Source organism: Ursus arctos, unplaced genomic scaffold (assembly GCF_023065955.2).
Source record: "Ursus arctos isolate Adak ecotype North America unplaced genomic scaffold, UrsArc2.0 scaffold_1, whole genome shotgun sequence".
NCBI lineage: Eukaryota > Metazoa > Chordata > Mammalia > Carnivora > Ursidae > Ursus > Ursus arctos.
This window is the reverse complement of record NW_026622763.1, coordinates 40,478,135-40,498,004: the sequence shown is the minus strand read 5'-3', so window position 1 is coordinate 40,498,004 and position 19,870 is coordinate 40,478,135. Positions and strand designations below refer to the sequence as shown.

The 19,870-nt window shown below is 36.6% G+C and overlaps 1 protein-coding gene across 32 annotated transcripts in view; it reads left to right on the top strand.

Moving 5' to 3' along the window:
* BAZ2B (bromodomain adjacent to zinc finger domain 2B) overlaps positions 1 to 19,870 on the top strand; it is a 398,115-nt gene that overhangs the window by 369,961 nt on the left and 8,284 nt on the right. For 27 of the 32 annotated variants that reach the window (XM_026492708.4, XM_057317991.1, XM_057317996.1 and 24 more), the window contains 7 exons: positions 7,112 to 7,761; positions 8,053 to 8,326; positions 8,498 to 8,653; positions 9,019 to 9,179; positions 12,340 to 12,650; positions 13,037 to 13,172; positions 16,618 to 16,764. In XM_026492708.4, the coding sequence (XP_026348493.1) occupies positions 7,112 to 7,761; positions 8,053 to 8,326; positions 8,498 to 8,653; positions 9,019 to 9,179; positions 12,340 to 12,650; positions 13,037 to 13,172; positions 16,618 to 16,764 (1,835 nt within the window). The remainder of the gene's footprint in view (positions 1 to 7,111; positions 7,762 to 8,052; positions 8,327 to 8,497; positions 8,654 to 9,018; positions 9,180 to 12,339; positions 12,651 to 13,036; positions 13,173 to 16,617; positions 16,765 to 19,870) is intronic. The other 5 variants (XM_048214063.2, XM_048214049.2, XM_048214044.2 and 2 more) reach the window with 1 other exon arrangement.

Here is a 19,870-nt window from a genome sequence, read left to right as displayed (position 1 = left end):
CTGGAACAGTAAGTTCCACGTGAAATCAGGAGGTGCTATTTTCCCACCAAAGATGTCCTCCAGATGGAGTCCACTGTCTGGGTGTAAGGACGGCAGCAAAATCTCCTGCTTGTAGGGTGAGTGCACAACAAAAATTTAGAACTGTTTAGAATAAAGAGAGAATCAAAATTGCCCCTCCTGCGGGTGTTGCTTGAAAGTGTCATCTGGAAAGCAGGAGAATACCAACATTTGTATCCATCCATTCATCCGTAATATGAACAACAGGATTCTCCCAAATGCCTGTTGAAAGGTACCAAAAAAGGAGAGGAATGTTGAGACATAAAAACTCAGTGTCCCCAGCATACCAAGTAGATTCTTCAGCTCTGCTTTTCAACTTCAAGATGTCAGGGAACTTCACCAAAGTGGAGGGACCTTTATGAGGTGTGAGGAGTGTTCAGAGTATAAACAGTAGAGGGCAGCCAGACCAGACAGTGGACGGAGGTCGCCATGGAGGGGTTAGTGCAGCCATCTTTTAGAATACTGTTCCAGCATTCTGTACTGCCTGTGGAGAAGAGGGAGCGTGGACCAACCATTCAGTACTATGTTGGCCAGCCCATCGTTGAATGGCAGCAACTGAGAAAGGAATTCCAATCGTTTGATTGTATCATTTCTGGAAAACCTACTATATAATAAATATGCTTCAGTCTTAATAGTATTATTCAGTCCACACATGGAAGAGGCACAGTAACTCCTTCATATCCAGGAAAGGTGTATACTATTCAGTGGCTAGAGGAAATCAGATACTCAAAAGCTAACAAATGCCATCAGAGTATCTTTGCCGGAGTCAAAGACCCTTGTAGTACAGTGTCAAACAGGGTTGTTAAATAGTGAAATGGTGTGGTTCAGTACCCCTGCCTGAATCTGTTCTTGCATAAGAAATGCAGTCTTTCTTCTCCAGGTATATAACTGTGTTGTGCGGCCTTGGCAGGCCTGGTCAGTGCATCTGAGTGTTGACAACATGCCTGGCCAAAGCCGCCAGTAGAGGTCACAACAATTATGTCCAACTGATATGTGGACATGCTTCTGCAGGACTTAAATACCCCAGTATTTCCATGCCAGTATGCAGTCTACTAAAGGAACAATTGGAGTTCACACAAAAGGCCCAAAAGCCTTTGTAGTGATTGTGATTCTGGGCTTTGAGCCATAGGTAACGACCAACTCACAGCCCCAGTAAAGGAACTTGTTGGCCAAGGCTTTTTTGCATTCTGGAACTGTAGGTACTTGGTGCCTCGTTTCTAGCAAGCCCATAAATGTTTGAGGCTCTTCTCCTTTCCAGCATAGTGAACTGAGGAGGGTGGTTAGCAGTCCCTTGGCGGGGGGGGGGGGGGGGGGGGGGGCAGGAACAGAGCCCAGCCCTACTCCTTCTTAAATTTGAAAGCGCCCAAATCAGGGACAAAGAAAGTCTGGCTTCTGGAGTTGAATCAACCTCATAAGGTGGAGCTGATGACTGTGAATATTTCCACCCATAACCCCATTTCAGGAGTTGAGATGATACAGGGTATTTCCCTAGGTTCTATTCTCCAGATCCTTCCTGAAGAGTCTAGAGACTGTGAGATCTTACCAGATGGTGAGTGGGGGTGAGGCTTAACAGCTGTAATCTCTGTAGGACAGTCCTCCCCAGGCACCTTCTTCACCTAACCTTCTGGCGAATCCCCCTCTCCAAACAAGTCTTCAGGCCTGCGGCGGTTGGATCTTCTGTGTCTCATCTCACAGGTCTCTTTTCCACCATCTCAGGTTTTTGAAGTGGATGACAGTTCCACACTCTAGAATTACACAACCCATCAACTTCTGTCTTACTGGTCCTTCTGTTTATGAGCAGTGCTACATTTATTGGTGTGAGGGAGTCTCTGCCAGAAGTCTATCCTATCTTCTCCTTTTTTCTTTTTATTTTGTATAGAAACCTGTGCCGTGCATTAGGCTCTCTCTTTCCTTTTCCTCCCCTGAAGTGGGGCTTATATGACCTGAAAGAACTATTTCTTTTCTAACATTGCCTCTCAGATGAAGGAGTAAAGTCAAAACCATTGTCCACTTAGGTGGACCTGTTCTGATTCTGTCATTTAACATTCTTTGCACCAAGATCGTGTTGTCAGGCCTTCCCCTCTCAAGCCCTGGGTTTTCTTACAATCATGCTAACATAGCTAGTGTCTCAGAGCAGCTACGTCCTATGTGGATCTAGTCCAGTTCACATTCAAGAGTCTCAGGAAAAGCACCCCAACAGGGATCTGTCTTACCAGAGCTACCAGGCATCCAGTTTGAAAGGGGTGGCAATAGCTGTCCCAGCACCACTAGTCAACCCAGACTGCTCATTCTGTAATGAGGGCATGTGTTTCTCCCTTCTCCACTTGTTTTAATACCACTGTGGTCCCTTCATCGTGCACACAAGCAAGCCAAGCCTCTAAGGATGCTGCCAAGTGCTGCTTTTGATAGTGGACCTGTTGAGAACCTAGCTCTTCTTCCTCTGCTCATTGCTGGATTTCCTTCTGCTGGAATCCCCACTCAAGCTCCTATAGAGCATGCCTCACAGGAACTGGCTTCCTACCGCAGGAGCTCGTTGCCTCAGATATCGTTAACAGTGACTGTGGGAGTTTGCCCCACTTTCCCTTCTACAGGGTCTGCCGTCACCCTTTCTAGTTCAGCCTCCAACTTAGGACTTAGGAAAATCTCTAAGCTGGTAAGGAAGGAGGGACGACTGCATTTCAAGCCACTTTATCACCACTAGTCTCCCTGTTTAGTGTACACTTCAGGGCTTCTGGCATCTTTGGGCATAGCTACTGAGACCATCCTAACTCGACCAAGTGAATAACCACTGACCCCAAGGAGAAAATCTTCCACCCCTGAGTGCTCCCCTTCCAGAAATGCATGACATTAGGACTTTGTTGGAAACCAACTGCTGTACAAGCTGCACGGTTACAAAAACCACTAATGACACACATAGTGCTAAATGCAGCCAAGTTTATTAGTAAAGGCAACTTATAAGCAGAGAAGTAACAGTACACAGGATCTTCCAGCTCCCACGGTGGTTCCACAGGACTTGGACGTGTGATAAGAGCACCCCAGGAGATAAAACACTATACCTTACACCTTGCTCTGTATTGATGGGTTATTGTGCGAAAGAGCAAAAAGCACTTAGTTTCTCTAACAGCAAACCTATCAAGGGACCTTCAGGTCTAGGAACAGTGCTAAGGGTTATGCATACCAAGAAGCAAAGTGGGTATACCTAGGACCCTGAGAACAGTGTTGATGTTAGCTTACTAAAGGCTCTATTCTCCTCCTGCTGGCCCTTGGCAAAGTGGAAGGAAAATGAAACAAGTTTGTTGTTAATTATATGTATATACTGTGATGTGAATGTTACTCTTCCATTTTGTATTAGGATGTGGTTACAGCATTGGGTCTAGAAGTACAAAACAAATTCCTGTTATGGGTATGTGGGGGACTCTTACCTGAAGGGAGACGGTATTATGGTATCAATCATCTTTTTTTAAATTCCTGAACCAGACTGGGAAGGAACAATCCTAGAGAGACAAAATGTTGAGTGTCTGCTTCCCTTTGTCTTCTCCACAGTAATAGCAAGAACTCTAAGAGCTGGGTCATGGTAGCACTATCGACGTGAAGACAGCTAAAGAGCAGTGCAAGTACTTCTGAGGTTGTGCTGTACTGAATGGGAAAGTGCCTGTGGGTCCTGGGAAGAAGCCATTGCATAGACACCTGTATTCTATGGCAGGGTTTTTACGTTTCTTATGTCCTTTATCCGTGTTTTATTTACAGTGTAGTAAAATTTATTTGAAAGTTATAGCTTGCTTCAGCCCAACTAAAGAGAGCCAAAGGAAAAAAATTTCACTTCAACTTAGAGTGGTGAACCCCTGGGGTCCAATGACAACTGTTAGGTGAATTGAGAGGGTTCAAAGTGATTTTGGTAAAACTCAGGTAGACGTAGTCTCTTTCCAGTAGAAAACGTGGTATTTTTTTAGGATCTATTTTAATTGAGAAATGGTATTTTCCTTGTCATTATGCACTTACATTTACTACCAGGGAAATGAATCAGGTGAACAGAACTCCCTATTTCATCTCTTGTCTTCCTCTTCTTCAGTCGGTTTTGAAGATGTTTTTTAATACTCATTGACACATGTCAGAGAAGTAAGGATTGGAAGGAACCGGGGGTTGTATGAAATGGAGATAGAATATTATTTAAAATTAAAGAATCTCTTTATACTAAACATCCTATATATACTTTCAATTTTTTAAAAATAATTTTACATTTTAATTAGAGGTTTAGGTGGTTATAATTAAGCAATGTGAATATAAAAGTTAAAGACAACCATGAGTAGGCTATTAAAATGTATCATCATCTCAATCTACCTTATTACATATAAATGGGAAGTCATCTAGTCTCAAACAAGTAAAAATTGGTTGACTGGTTGGTTAGTCCATTTGTTTTTGGACATATGACAGAGGTTTTATAAGATACTAGTTCTCAGAATAAATCAAGAATAACTATTAGTACTTCTTTACTAACCAATAACTTGTATAAAGCTCAGGTATAGGAAGACAATATTTGTGACTCTTCACATTTGCCTAATTGGAGGTGATGAAGTAGGGTTTTCTTCTCAGGGCAAGATCTCAGGGCGAGATCAAGTACTCTGCCTGGCACCTGTGAATTTGAGGTTTCCCAAGCTGGTTGGTAGGAATGGGTACTATTCCCACGCTGTATGAGCACCTAGCATTGTCACCTCTAATCCTTTTCAAGTGGTTCTTTCCCTGGGCTCAGGTGGGTTCCTGACGCATTGGCACTGATGAGTATTCAGGTGAACACTCGAGGGGTCCATCCATAGACCTGTGGAGTTCTCTCTCCAGGCAACTCTCTCCTCTCCAGTACTCTGTCCTGAGCGCTCGAGCCACTTGGGTCTCCCTTGGACTCTCAGGTCCATCTTCTCATCTCAGGAGTCTGCCAGCTCTGCCTGGATTTCTCCCTGTGATGTAGCCTGGAAAGTGTCCCAAGGCAGTAAGCTGGAGCAGTCGTAGGGCTTGCTGCATTTGTTTTCTCTCATTGTTACCTGATGTCCAGTTTCTTACAAACTATTGCTTCATATATTTTGTCTGTTTTTTGGTTGTTTCATGCCAGCAGGTGAATCTAGTCCCTGTGACACCTGATTGGCCAGAAGCATAAGTCTGAGGAATAGGCTTTTAATTTGGGGTAGAAACTAATATCAAGAGAAGGATATAAGAGCTATTTCAAACATTAACAGAAGATTGGTTAAATGAATCATGATATATCCATATAATAGAATATTATGCAGCTGATGAAGTACAGTTTATGTTTTGCCACTGAAAGCTGTTAAGGTGTATAATGAAAATATTAAATACATTATTTTATTTCCTCATTAAAAATATTTATTGAGTCCCTATTTTATAGCAGGCACCACGTTAGGCATTTGAGACCCAATAATAAGCAAGGTAGACATTGTTCTACCTTTAAGTAAAGCTTGTTGATTTAAATTCTAGTGTGTGGGAGGGGGAGTGGAATAGAAAGTAAGCAGATTATTGTGTCTAATGGTGAATCTGCCAAGTAAATATACAGAATGATATTCCAAGATGGATGGGATGGGGACCCTGCTACAAAATAGGGTATACCTCTGTGACAAACTGACAGTTAATCTGAAACATGAGGATAAAGAGCCAGTCAGTAAAACAGTATTCTAAGCAGAGGGAATAGCAAGTGGAAAGGCCCCAAGAAGGGAAAGAACCTAGCATGTTTGAGAAGCTGAAAAAATGGAGAAAGGAAGAACAAGGACAAAAGGGGCCTGAGGTTGTGGAGGTTTGCAGGAACTATCATATGATGTTGTAGACCTTGTGTAGGGGTTTGGATTTTGTTCTAAGTTGCAGAAAAGTGAAGAGTAGTATCCCATTTGTGTAATAATGTAAAATGATAGCCACAAGGATGCATATAAGATTTCCAGAAGGATCTACAGGCATGATTGGTTAACCATGGTTACCTCTGAAGAGTAGAAATAGGGATTGAGGGAGGAGGACAGAAAGGGTTTTACCTTCTACCTCTTATTACTGAATATTTTACCTTGAACATGTATTCCTTTTCAAATCGACTAAACTAGTAGATTTATATTTTTAAGAGTTTTTATGAATTATTTTTTAAAACATTTGTCAAAAATATGAACCAGAGGTTCACAAAGGAGAAATACCAATAGACATATGAAAAGATAATAAGCCTTACTAGTGATCAGAAAAAAATACAGTTCAGATTTTCACCTCCCAGATACTGGAAAAGACAAAAAATATCGTTAGTAGTGAGTTTCACTGAAGGATAGGGAAAATAGATGCTTTTGTGTACTTCTGGCATTAATGTGTATTGATTTAGACTTTCTAGAGGGCAGTTTGACAATTATATTGCAAAAACGCTGAAAAGTACCTATCTTAATATTCAGTGAGGTTTTTTTTCCCTAGAAATTTATCCTAAAGAAGTAAATCAGAGAAGAAGTGTTAAAGTCCAACCATACAGATACAAGATCATTCATCATTTACAGCACTGTTTATAATAGTGAATAATTAGGCCCTATTAATAGCCATCAGTAGAAGATTGATTATTTAAATTATGATATATTCCATTGAAGATAGCCATTAAAATTTATGGTGTAGTTATATATTCATTGATACAGCAGGATGTTTACAGAGTATTATTCGGTAAAACATGTAGGTTAGAATATTTTAATAGAATTTCCTTTTTTTTTTTTTTTTTTACTTTATAGGCTTACGTATATATGTGTATGCATAGAGAACTCCTAGAAGCTTTTACACAAAAATATTAATAGTAATTTTTGTTGTGTATTAGGGCTTTTAATATGTTAATATTTTTTAATAATTAATTATAAAATTGCACTAATTTTCCAGTGAGCAAACAAATCTAGCCTATAAAAAAGGAAAAAATGGAGAATGTTAGTAATCTGGAAAAGTTTATTTATATATTTATGCATATAACTTGATAAAAAGTAATAAAATACAATTAAAGTATTGGTTGGAATCTGAAGTAACTGATCTTCTTAATACTTTTTCACTTTTGTAGGACTTGAAGAAATTGCAAAGGAAAGAGAAAAACTCAAAAAGGCAGAAAGTATCCAGATCAAAGAAGAAATATTTGAAACTTCCGAAGATACTTTAAATTGTTCAAATCCAGATCATTGTGAGCAAAAGGAAGATCCTAAAGATAACACAAATCTGTTTCTTCAGAAACCTGGCTCTTTTTCAAAATTAAGCAAGCTTTTAGAAGTAGCTAAGATGCCTCCTGAGTCAGATGTGATGACCCCCAAACCAAATAGTAGCACAAATGGGTGTGCATTGTCTTATCAGAATAGTGGAAAACATTCACTGGGCAGCATTCAATCAACTGCAACACAAAGCAACATGGAAAAGACAGACTCTAATAATCTGTTCAGTACTGGTTCAAGCGGTCCAGGGAAGTTCTACAGTCCTCTACCCAATGACCAGTTGCTAAAAACACTGACAGAAAAGAACAGGCAGTGGTTCAGCCTTTTGCCAAGAACCCCTTGTGATGACACTTCACTTACCCATGCTGATGTAGCAGCTGCTTCCGTAGTGACTCCTCAGTCTCAGCCACCATCTACATCACCCTCACCTGCCCCCGCTCCCCTTCTGGGATCATCTTCTGCTCAGACTCCTGTGGGCCTCAATCCATTTGCTGTATCACCTCTTCAGGTTTGTAGTGCATATTGTAACTCATGTTATGTTGCTTTATTTAATCTTTGACCCCATGAAGATTCTCACTCCAGGGGAATCAGTTGGATATTTGTATAACACAGTTTGAAAACTGGAAAGAGTCGCAATTGCTATTACTAAGCGTCATTGCAACTACTCATTTCTAGCCTAAGGCAAAGGCTTCCCGAATTACCATTTTTTTTCCAGAATTTAAAAAATAACTTCAGATGCTAAACATTTTTCCTAACTTTTTAGATGATTCTGCTTTTAAAATATTTTGGTTTTTTGTAGATGAAAAGTGGAGTATCTATGATGGGACTCCAGTTCTGTGGATGGCCCACTGGCGTGCTTGCTTCTAATATTCCATTTCCATCACCTTTACCTAGTCTGGGATCAGGATTGGGATTATCCGAAGGGAATGGTAATTCATTCTTGAATCCCAATGTTGCTTCAAGTAAAAGTGAATCTCCAGTGCCACAGAATGAAAAAGTCTCTGCAACTCAACCTGCGCCTGTTGAAGTAGCAAAACCAGTAGATTTTCCTAGTCCAAAACCTATTCCAGAAGGTAGGTACATTGAGAGAGTTTTTAGCCACTTACTCTATTTCATCGTTAATAGAGTCCTATATTATAACTGAACCTTCGATGGTTATATATGTAGTTATAAATCTTTTGATTTGCATTGTGTCGTTAATTCATATTCAAGATATCTGTAAAAGATGTATATATTTATCTTAGAAATGCAGTTTGGTTGGTGGAGAATTATTGACCCAGAGGACCTAAAAGCTTTGCTCAAAGTGCTACATCTCAGAGGCATAAGAGAAAAGGCATTACAGAAACAAATTCAGAAACACCTGGATTATATTACTCAAGCCTGCATCAAGAATAAGGATGGTATGTACCTAAAAGAGATTTCTGCTCCCTTGCTTACTTATGAAAATTAATTCTTTCACCTTAAAATGTATTTTAGTATGTCTTAATTAATTACTAACAGGCATTTTTTTCTGTTTTTCTCAAAAAATAGTAACTATTTATAAATCTTAAATTGGCATTACTTTCTTATAATTTTTTACAACCTGCAGATGTATTGTGTTCTTAAAAAATAATATTCCTACTTTTAAAAGTAAGCTCTCTGCTTACAAGTGCACTTTTGTCTGTTAAGTTACATGCACATGTTACCCCTGGAATTTTATTTACTTTCTGAAAGCAATCGTTGGGGAATAAAGTGGATTTTAAAATTAATTTCTTTTCAAATGTAGTTGCTATTATTGAATTAAATGAAAACGAAGAAAACCAGGTAACTCGAGATATTGTGGAGAATTGGTCAGTAGAAGATCAAGCAATGGAAATGGATTTGAGTATTCTTCAACAGGTGGAAGACCTAGAAAGGAGAGTTGCATCAGCAAGTTTGCAAGTGAAGGTAAAATTGACTTGGAATAAAATCTGTTTTTAGGATAATGGAAGGTAACTAATATTTATTATATGCCTGACATTTGCCAGTTCCTATGTTAAATGTCTTCATTTTATCTCATTTAATCCTCATAATGATCCTGAATTAATTTTCCCCATCTTACAGGTAAGGAACAAGGCTCAGAGTAAGTAACCTGCCAGTGGTCTTGTAGTAAGTGGCTAAATGTGGATTCAGACCAAGTCAGTCTAACTGCAGTACCCATGTTCTTTTTACACAATCTTGCTGCCTCCTTAATGACAATCAAAACTGTCATTTCTGGTATGCAGTTCTTTACTGCAAGCCATTTCACAGTGCTACGCATGATAATGTAATGCTCTATTAAACTCCTACCGTCGTGTTTCATGTGGGTCCAGAAAGCACTTCTCTACAAGCCAAGTTGTATGTCAGACTTTCACTCTATATAATTTAAAATTGGAGAATATAGATATCTCTGAATATGTGTTATATTATGGTACACACACTCACACACACCCCCAACATACATATATGTAAAGCTGTAATTTATGTATTTATCTATTGGGTATTACCATTGTCACAAACAGTGATCAGAACTGCCTTCCAGTGGAACAGCAAAAGGAAGGAAAGCTTTGCCTTTGTGCAAGACTTTTTGGTTTTGTAAAGAGGAGTATAAAGGTCTTCTCAATTGATAATAAGGTGACATCTCTGAGAATAAATGGATTGATGATGACTAAGCATGAGACAGACACCTGAAAAGGTTTAGAAAATATAGTTTCCATGTAATTCGATTTGATTTTTTTTTCACATTTTATCCAGAATGAGAGACTTATGATATAATACTGTCCTATCCAATGATTAAAATATTTCTTCAAAACTACTTTAATGCTGGCATTTGGAAATTTTCAGGGATCTCCAAAAAATATCATGTTCCAGAGCTAATAAAATATTCCTTTCTTGCCACAAACATAATTACTGCCTTTGGGAAGTTTGTCATTTGCTGAAACTATTGTGCTAGGTAACTATACGAATCTTTTTCCTGGTACTATAATACAATATAAAAATGCCTCATTTATCTGGAGTCTTCAACAAGTGAACTCTTATATACAAGTTAATTTTCTGGAGAAACGATGATTATTCCATTTAGTCCTGTAGTTTTTTAACATGTTTGTTGGATCACTTATGTATTACACTGCCTTCTTAAATTGAGAATAATGAGTTTGATTTAGAGTATCTTGGTGACACAGTATCTTCAGTATGAAGACCAATGATTAGATAATGATTCCCTCAGGGAGTGTGAAGAGGTTTTACCCCTATGTTAAATGATCCTAGTGTGCTTTGCTTTTTAAACCACGACATCTGCTTTCTGTATAGTCTGTTTTCTCTCATGGTCAGTTGTTACTATTTCCTGGTTTAAATTTGATTGGTTCTACTAGCCCTATTTTCCTCCAACTCCTCTTCACCTTTTCTAACTTGCCAATTCAGATTGGCTGTTGGTTGCAAAGGCATATTATCACGATTTTCTAGTTGTGTATAAAGTCAGACTGTGGACCTGAAACATTTTCCTGGAGATATACTCAAATTTTGGTGCAATGACCTTATCATATTACTGGCTGCTTAGATGTTTTTGGCTGTGTTCTCAGTAGCTAAGTGGAGTTTTTTTTTAAGCGGTATGTAGTATCCCTTTCAAACTTTAAGAATGAGGCCATTCGACATGACTTGTACCTAATGCACTTATGCATTACAATTTTATACTTCCTAAATATAAATGTTCTACTGAGTTCATGAGAAAGAATTGGTCCCACTATAGAATTGGTAATAATTATTGCCAAAGAGATTTAATAAAAAGCATGATGGTCATTTTGTTTCTTATTTACCAAGTATCTATTCTACATCAGGCAGTGGACATCACAAAATTGGATACAAGGTGGTTTCTGCCCTCAGAAAGCTTGTCATATAATAGGTAAACAAGACATGTATACATCTCTGTAGAATCCAGTAACTGATCAGACAAGAACAGAGTTACACATGGATTTTGAAAAAGAATACATGACTTCTGGTGGGGAGATAAGAGAAAGATCAGGGAAGATTTCATGGAGAAGTCAAGATGGAATTTGAGAAGATGACAAAGGTTTTGATGGTCAGAGAACAGGGAATGCCATACTAGAAAAAGCAAACAGCACGAGTGGAGCACCAGGATCAGGGGGCTCAGAACATATTTGTGAAGTGGGAAGTCATGGAATGGACTGCAGTGTATGGTACATAAATGGGAACATGCGAGAAAGAGGTAGATTGAGGTACTTGAATATCATGGTAAAAATATGGACTTTGTTAAATAGTAGGGAGTCTTTGAAGGATTTAAAGCTAGAAGATTGATATAAGCAAGCTGAGTTGTAGGACCATTTACTTATTCAATCAGCATACATATATTGAGTGCCATGTGTTTGCCCTACTCTGCTGGAGATAAGATGACTAAAAGCAGACATGTGCCCTCCCCTCAGGGAATTTAGAAGTAGAAAATGTTAATCAAATAATCATAGTAATGTAAAATTATGACTACCAAAAGGCTATGGAGTATTATATGGTTCTATGAGAGCCTGTAACAGGGAGATTTAACCTCCGAAAGGAGGTCAAGGAAGAATTCCCTGAGGAAATAAATTTTAACATGAGAGCCACAGGATGAGTAGAGTTTTAAGTAGGTGAAGAGGAAGGAGGAAAAGCCATACAGACAAATGTAAACAGTTCAGGCAAAGCTCCTGGGGCTGAAGGAAAAATGGTAAGTACGGAAAAGTGCTGGAGGAGTAAAAATGGAAAGGAAGAGCAAAGTTCAGAGACTACCGAGAGTTTTCCATTTAAGTGGTCCCATGAAATGAATAAGTATTTATTTATCCTCAAGTCCTTCAGAGTACTTTGCTGATTTTCATTATAGCTTTCATAATATCAAAGTTACTAAATTTTCTTTTTCAGACTTTTCTTACAACTGTTTTAATTTTCTGTTCTTGTTTCTACCTAGCATTAGGAAACACAAGGTAAAAACTTTGAGTAAAGATCCTTGAGATCTGCTGGTGTCTGCTGCTGTATTTTAAGTACAGGTAATTCACCCATCAGGCATTTTAAGAGGAAACCATAATAACATTATTCTCTTGATATATAGGGTTGGATGTGTCCAGAGCCTGCATCAGAAAGGGAGGACTTGGTATATTTTGAACATAAGTCATTTTCTAAATTGTGCAAGGAGCACGATGGAGAATTTACTGGCGAAGAAGAAAGCAGTGCACATGCACTAGAACGGAAGAGTGACAACCCCCTAGATATAGCTGTAACCAGGCTGGCTGATTTGGAGCGGAACATTGAGAGAAGGTATCTGAAGAGCCCCTTAAGTACCACCATTCAGATCAAACTGGATAATGTGGGCACAGTTACTGTCCCTGCTCCTGCACCATCCATTAGTGGTGATGGTGACGGGTAGGTTATTGAGATTAACTTGAAAAATTATTGTGCTTCTTTGCTAATTGGAGCCTATTTTCTATTGCCTGTTATCTATGTATCTTCTTGTATGTCTGTGATCCATACGGATCATGCTATTTGCATGGTGCTTTGTAAAAACATTTTTTTTTTGTTATGTGCGTTGATAATCCTGCAAAGTGATCTGACATTTACCTGGTTGTGACTAAGCTTTGAGGCACGTAGCCACAGTCTGTGCACTACATCAAATTTAGTTGCTTAAACCTTATTCTTATTGGCTGTTCCATGTTTTTGTCATTGCTTGGCTTTCAGTGTGATGATTGTTTCACATTCAGTAGCCATAAATGTGGATGTGACCTACTTAATTTTTCTATATTTCAATGCAGAATTGAAGAGGATATTGCTCCAGGGCTCAGGGTATGGAGAAGGGCATTATCAGAAGCTCGCAGTGCAGCACAGGTAGCTCTGTGCATTCAGCAGTTACAGAAATCAATAGCATGGGAAAAATCAATAATGAAAGTTGTAAGTGTTTTCATTTAAGAAATACTATAACTAATTGACTTTATTCTGTTTTTCCCAACCTCTAAATCGTTCCTAATTAACACATTTCCTATTGTCAAAATAACGTATGCTTTACTTGACAGTTTGTTGAATTCTTAAATATTGTATCAGTTTGATACTTTTCTCCTTATTTTGAGCTTTTTGAAGGAACCTACCAAATATGTTATCTCTTCTTTTTAAAAATCTTGATTCTCATTCTGTTGAATATTGTTTATAACTGACTGAAGTTGTTTTCTATATTCCGTTAACGTAATTGTTGTTCATCTAAATATTTTGAAGACCTTTTCTCTCTTGTAAACATTCCATTTGCTGACATTATCTGCTACAGACATTTACTGCATTCTTAAAATGTGTTTATATTTCTATCAATTTTCTTTCTTTCTTTTTTTTTTTTGGTAATGCTGAGAAATACTTAGATAAGTAAATACAAAATAAGCAGAGAGCTCTTGGTTTGTGCACTTGATATCATGTATATGGCATTTGGAAGTAGCCGACCTGAAGAATAGATCTTTTATTTTTTTTCTTCTAACAATTAAAACTGGTTTTTCGCCTTCTTTGGTCAAGCCCAAGTAGTTATCACCTTGTACCAGGCACCAAATACTATATATTCAAAATAAAAGCTATATTTCATTTATCTTCTTCCAGAGAGATGCTCATTTTAAATCATGTTCATGTCCCTCTTGCCTCTTATATATCAGATATAGAAATATTTGTTATATTTGAACTTTTATGAATTACTTTGACATTTGCTTTTGAATTACAGATTAGCTGTAAAATCCAAACATTTGAGATTTGTTTTTATGAATGACATAGAGTAAAATTCCTTTACTTAAAATAGTCATTCCCCAAAGAAAAGAAGTGATCCTTAAATAATTTAACATTCTTTCCTTTATTTTTACCTCTAAGTTTAGACTACTCAAGGCCTTACTCATTCTTACAAGCAAATTTGGTTTCTTCTGTGGTTTTTCCCTTCTTCATATAAAATATCCATGGAATAATGAATCTGCAGTTTTTACAGTCTGCTCAAATTTAGGTCTTTTCCAGTCCACATTACAATTTACCATAAGATTAAAGGCATATTCCATTCATCTGGTAGCATTTTTACCAGGTAAAAAGAATTTTTCTTCTAAAACTTATTATTAAAACCAGTTTTAAAATCACCTTGAAGAAATATACTTGATGAAATCTAGGCTATAATGATCAGAAGAGATCGAATTCTACATCAAAATGAAATTTGGAATAGTTCTTTTTCTCATATACACAAAAATAGTCATCATGATCTGGTCAGTTTTGTTATAACCTCTATATAGATATAAACCCAAAATTTGTACCAAAATCTGCCTTTATGTTGGTATACTTACTTTCTGCAATCAAAAGCTTTAATTCATTTCTGGCAAATTCATAAGTCTTTTTCATGTTATTAATATACATTTATCATTATTTAACTCCATCTCTTATAATCTTCAATTTTTAGTATTTAATAGTACATTATTTGCTATGAAACTATCTTGAAAAGAAGGCATAGTTTCATATTCAAAGCTGAATGAGCACCTTCTAACCTTTAACTAGAAATGTAATGTGCCTAGAATAATCCTCATAACAAATCCTAACAAAATGTTAAAGTACTCAGTATCTTCAGAAATACCCCCTTTACCAGAGACCAGGCTTACCTTGGAAATAAGGAGCTGTCATAATTTGCCTCCAGATAATTCTATGCCCACAGTATGCTTTATATTGTTGTTAATGTTAAGCATAGGCAACATCTGCTATTTTATGCTCTACATTTGCTCTAACATGTTACAGCTATTGCTGTAACTTTTTAAAAGTGTTATGAGCTTGATACCTGTCACCCTTTTTTAACAAGTATCAGAAAAGAATTTTATTTTTAATCATAAATGTGAGACGTCAGAGACTTTATAGTATTTTTAGTTATCTGTTATAAGAAATAGAACTTACTTAATGTTCATGAAACTGATTTTTAACTTTTATTGTTATAGGGATTTAATTATAACCTTCCAAATGTTACTTCTCAGTATTTTTACAATAGAAGTTTTAAAGATGTAACTGAAATTTGGAGAAATAATACCATGTTAAGGTATTTAGTGATGTGATAATAGGAAAGGTCATAAAATACTTACTTACTGTTGGAATGGTAAACTCTGCTGCTTTTGCTCTTAGTACACATGACAATTTTAGTATTATGTATATTACGTATACTTGATAGATATTTAAGCTGAACAGTGTGTATCTGCTATTTTGATAAGATTTTTAAGCTGTCATTGATGTATATATTGAGTTACATAGACTATTTTAGACTTTCCCAGATTAAGGTTTAATGTTGTATTGAAAGTTTTAAAAATTAAGTTTGAACAGTTAAGCTGTTTTGTTTTTAAGAGTATAAATATGTAACTTTAAGTTAGTATAAGTGATTTACAGTTTAAATGTTTTTATTTTTCAAAATACTGATGATAAGACATTTTCTCCTGTGACAGAATGTAAGCTAAATGTCAAACACAGTGTTAGTATTTACTGTTTTTTAAAGCTATCTTGAAAGTTTTTCTTTTCTGACTTTGCTTCTTTCCCTTTGTGAAACTGGTTATACAAAGTATGTATGCATGGGGGAAAAATCTCCTTACAGAGTTTAAAGTTCTTAATGGTATTAGAAACTTTTTCACAGAGAAGAAATAATTTTATTTTTAGTTCTACAAAATAAATCATGACCAATTAAATTCTTTGATTTAATTATTGTTACCAGTTTTTTTTTCTCCTTAGAATTCATTTTGTAGGATCCATTTTCTGCACTTGTGACATATGCTTGATTTGGGTTGAATTCCAGAGTTTCTTGGTTTGGACACATTTTTTTAATCAATCTCAAAAAAATAGATGGATAATTTAGACAAAATATAGGGTCATCTCTTTACTATTATATATAATTTTGATACTAATACAAGTTTCCTAATTTTGATCTTAAAAATTACTCTAACTCTTACTTATTTCTTTCTTAGGATATCATGAGGATGCTAAGATAAGCAAAAGATGAAATACATTAAAAAATTAAAACACCATGTATTAAAGCTACTCATTGCTTTATGTGCTCTAATGTCACGTTAATTATTTCATATGTTAATGTGTACATGCTTCTGAAGTGTGTGCAGGCATTCAACCTCTAGCTTTGTTCTTTGCAGTGTACCTGAAATGTGCATTTACCCCAATTGAACTGCTCACCCCGTCATGTGGTCCATATCTGTGTAATGAGAGATACATAGATGTGTATGGCTACTGTATATTTGTTAGCAAGCGGAATGTTTGTTACTAGTATAAATTAGGAATTATGGTGTATTTAATATCCCAGTAACTGTTCTTCACAGCGGAGAGCTAATTTTAAATGATTTCTCATGTATTATAGTACTGCCAGATCTGTCGAAAGGGAGATAATGAAGAACTGCTTCTCCTTTGTGATGGCTGTGACAAAGGCTGTCACACATACTGCCATAGACCCAAGATTACCACTATACCAGATGGGGACTGGTTTTGTCCAGCTTGCATTGCTAAGGTGAGACTGATCTAACACTAAACTTTTTAATTGCCAGATCAAATGCAGAGCTGTATGGGGATTTTTTAAAGATTCAATTCATAGGCCGTAAAAATCACCTTTGTGATTTGTATACCAAAAAAAGTGTGCAACTCAGTGGTTTTACAATATTCACAAAGTTGTACAACCATCACCACTATTTAATTCCACGACAAATTTTTCGTGACCCCAACAAAGAGTCTTTGCACCCTTTATCAGTCACTCCCCATCTCCCGTCTCCCCTTGGCCTTTGGCAACCAGTAGTCTACTTTCTGTCTCAATGGATTTGCCTCTTCCAGTCATTACATATAAATCGAATTGTACAATATGCTGCCTTTTGTGTCTAACTTCTTTCACTTAGCACAATATTGTCAGGGCTCATTCATGTTCTACAGTGTATTAGTACTTACTTTTCATAGTCAGATTATATTCCAGTATTTGGATATACCACATTTTGTTTATCCATTCTTCAGTTGATAGACATTTGGATGGTTTCCATATTTTGGCTATTATGAGTAATGCTTCTGTGAAACATTCATACATAAGTTCTTGTATGAATAAATGTTTTCACTCATCTTGGGTATATACCCTAGGAGTTAAGTTGCTAGGTCAGATGGTAATAGTCATATGTATTTAAGTCACTTTCTGGTCACTTTTAAATTAGAAACCTGTGGACACTCATACTGACTGATTAAAGAGAAGCAACATGATAATAGAATTAGAAAGTAAGGAGTAAGAAGTGGTCAGCATGTGTTGAGGGCCAGAGTCTTTGTTAGGTGTTTCCTAACTCAGTCACTCTCTTCCATGTTTAATCTCTTGGCCAATAACTACCATTAACCATTACCAGTAACTGCCATGTCTCCATGAACTAAATTCCAAACATCCATCTATTCACTACCTTCTTTCTTTTCAGTCTACCCTCTTTCCCACTCTAACTCCCAACAATTCTTTGACCTCCAGCACATTTATCTGAAGACCTTCTCACTGTCCCTTTCCCCCTTCATGTCTTCTCTTTTCCCCTAACCTTGCTTGTAATGTGTCAGCATTTCATTATCGTAATCATTGCATCCACCTTTATCCCCTTTGCCTCTGTCTCACTTGGGAAAACCATCATTCTGGTTAATCCAACTCTTGACTTCCTGACGCCTATACTTTTATATCTGAATGTGGTTGGAGAAAACACCCATCCCTTTAAATTCGAGGCATTAAGAGGGCCTTTAATGGTGCCTGATGATTTACCTCTAACGCTGTCTCCTCCATCCTTATTCTCAGCTGATGACCTTACTCCCATTTCCCTGTGAAAATAGAAGCAACCAGAAGAAAGTATTACAAAAATTTGCCACCACATGCACCATCCTTCCTGTGTCTGTGCTCACATACTGTACCTTCTCTCCTGTTGCCATGAATTGCTTGTGGCTCTGACAGACTCGGTTCCCCGACTCACGCCTCAGAACCCACCTGCTCTCACCTTCTTAGGAGTATGATTCCAACGGTTCTCTCTCCTCCTGCACCATCTATGTTTCCTTCTCCCCTGGGTTCTTCTCATCAGCCCACTAACATGTTACTATTCCTTCCATCTTGAGAGAACGAAACAAAAACCCTCTTCTGGGCTCACTTCTTCCTTGATTCACTTCCCCCATTTCTCCCCTTCCCTTTACAGAAGAACTCATGGAAAGTTTTCTGTTCTGGTTCTCTGATTTTTCTCCTCCAAATCACTCTTGAACTCACTCCAGTCAGATATTCAACTCCATAGCTTCTCCAAAATTGCTCTTATCATGACCACAAATGACTTCCACAGTGCTTAATTCAATGATCAGTGCTTAGGCCTCATCTAACCTATTAGGTATATTTGATAGAGTGAGCACTCCCTCTCCTTGAAACCCTGTTTCCAGTTGACTTCTGGGATACCATACTTCCCTCGTTGTCTTCGTGCCTTTGCTCTTTTTCAGTCCCTTTGCTGGTTTTTCTTACCTTCCTGATCCCTAATATTGGAGCACTTTCTTAGCTTCAGGGTTATCTGTAAAATGGGATGGTATCTAATCCATAGACTTTTTAAAAAAGATTTTATTTATTTATTTGAGAGAGAGAGAGCACTTGTGCACAAGCAGGGGGAGGGGCCACCCAGGCACCCCTAATTTGTAGAGATTTTTGAAGATCAAATATGGTCATGTTTGTGAGAGTTTTTATGACTTTAAAGTTATGTTATGTGTACATTATTATATTTGATTTATATTATTTATTTTTATAATTTATATAATTTTTTATAATATATTTATATTTTATAAAATAGCAGAGGGTCCCATATGGCATTATATTCACTAATAATCACTTTTTAATTTTTCCTTACTTGATTATTTTGTCATATCTATTGTAATTCAGTAATAATTTTCACTAGTTGTACATAAATTACCTTTTAGCTTCTTAACTGTCAGGTTATAGAAATTTCCTCTAATACTTTATTAATTACTAACAAATTGGTATATTAATTCTTGAGTTATCATCTGCTAGACTATAGGAGGTTGTTTTCAGTAAATTTGCTTAAATTAGAGACATGCGTGATCTAATCCAAGTGTTTCTATGTAATGCAGATTTCTAAGCCTCTGTTCTCTGTTTTTTAAATGTAGTGAATTAGATGTTATGTTTCTTATTACAATAAAAATATTAAACATTTGATTTTGATATATAAAGATTTTTAAAATTAATGTATTTAAACTATCTTTCCAGTTAATTCCATTTTTATAAGTATTTATACTATCTTGTTCTCAAATGGCTATTTATGTACATATCATTGTAAGTATTTTTACTGTGTGTATATGTATGTGCATGCCAGTATATATACATGCACTTTATTATATTTATATATATTTATTAAATTTATAGATTTGTTTTATACATATCATAGGATCATAGAATCAAAAAGACGTGTATATGTGTATATACATATTTATACGTATGTGTGTGTGTGTGTGTGTGTATGTGTATATATATACCTACACATATTTATAAACACTCATAGACACATACACACATGAGTTTTCAAACTCTAATACCTATAAAAGCCAGGCAAATGACACAGAAGAGTCGGGAC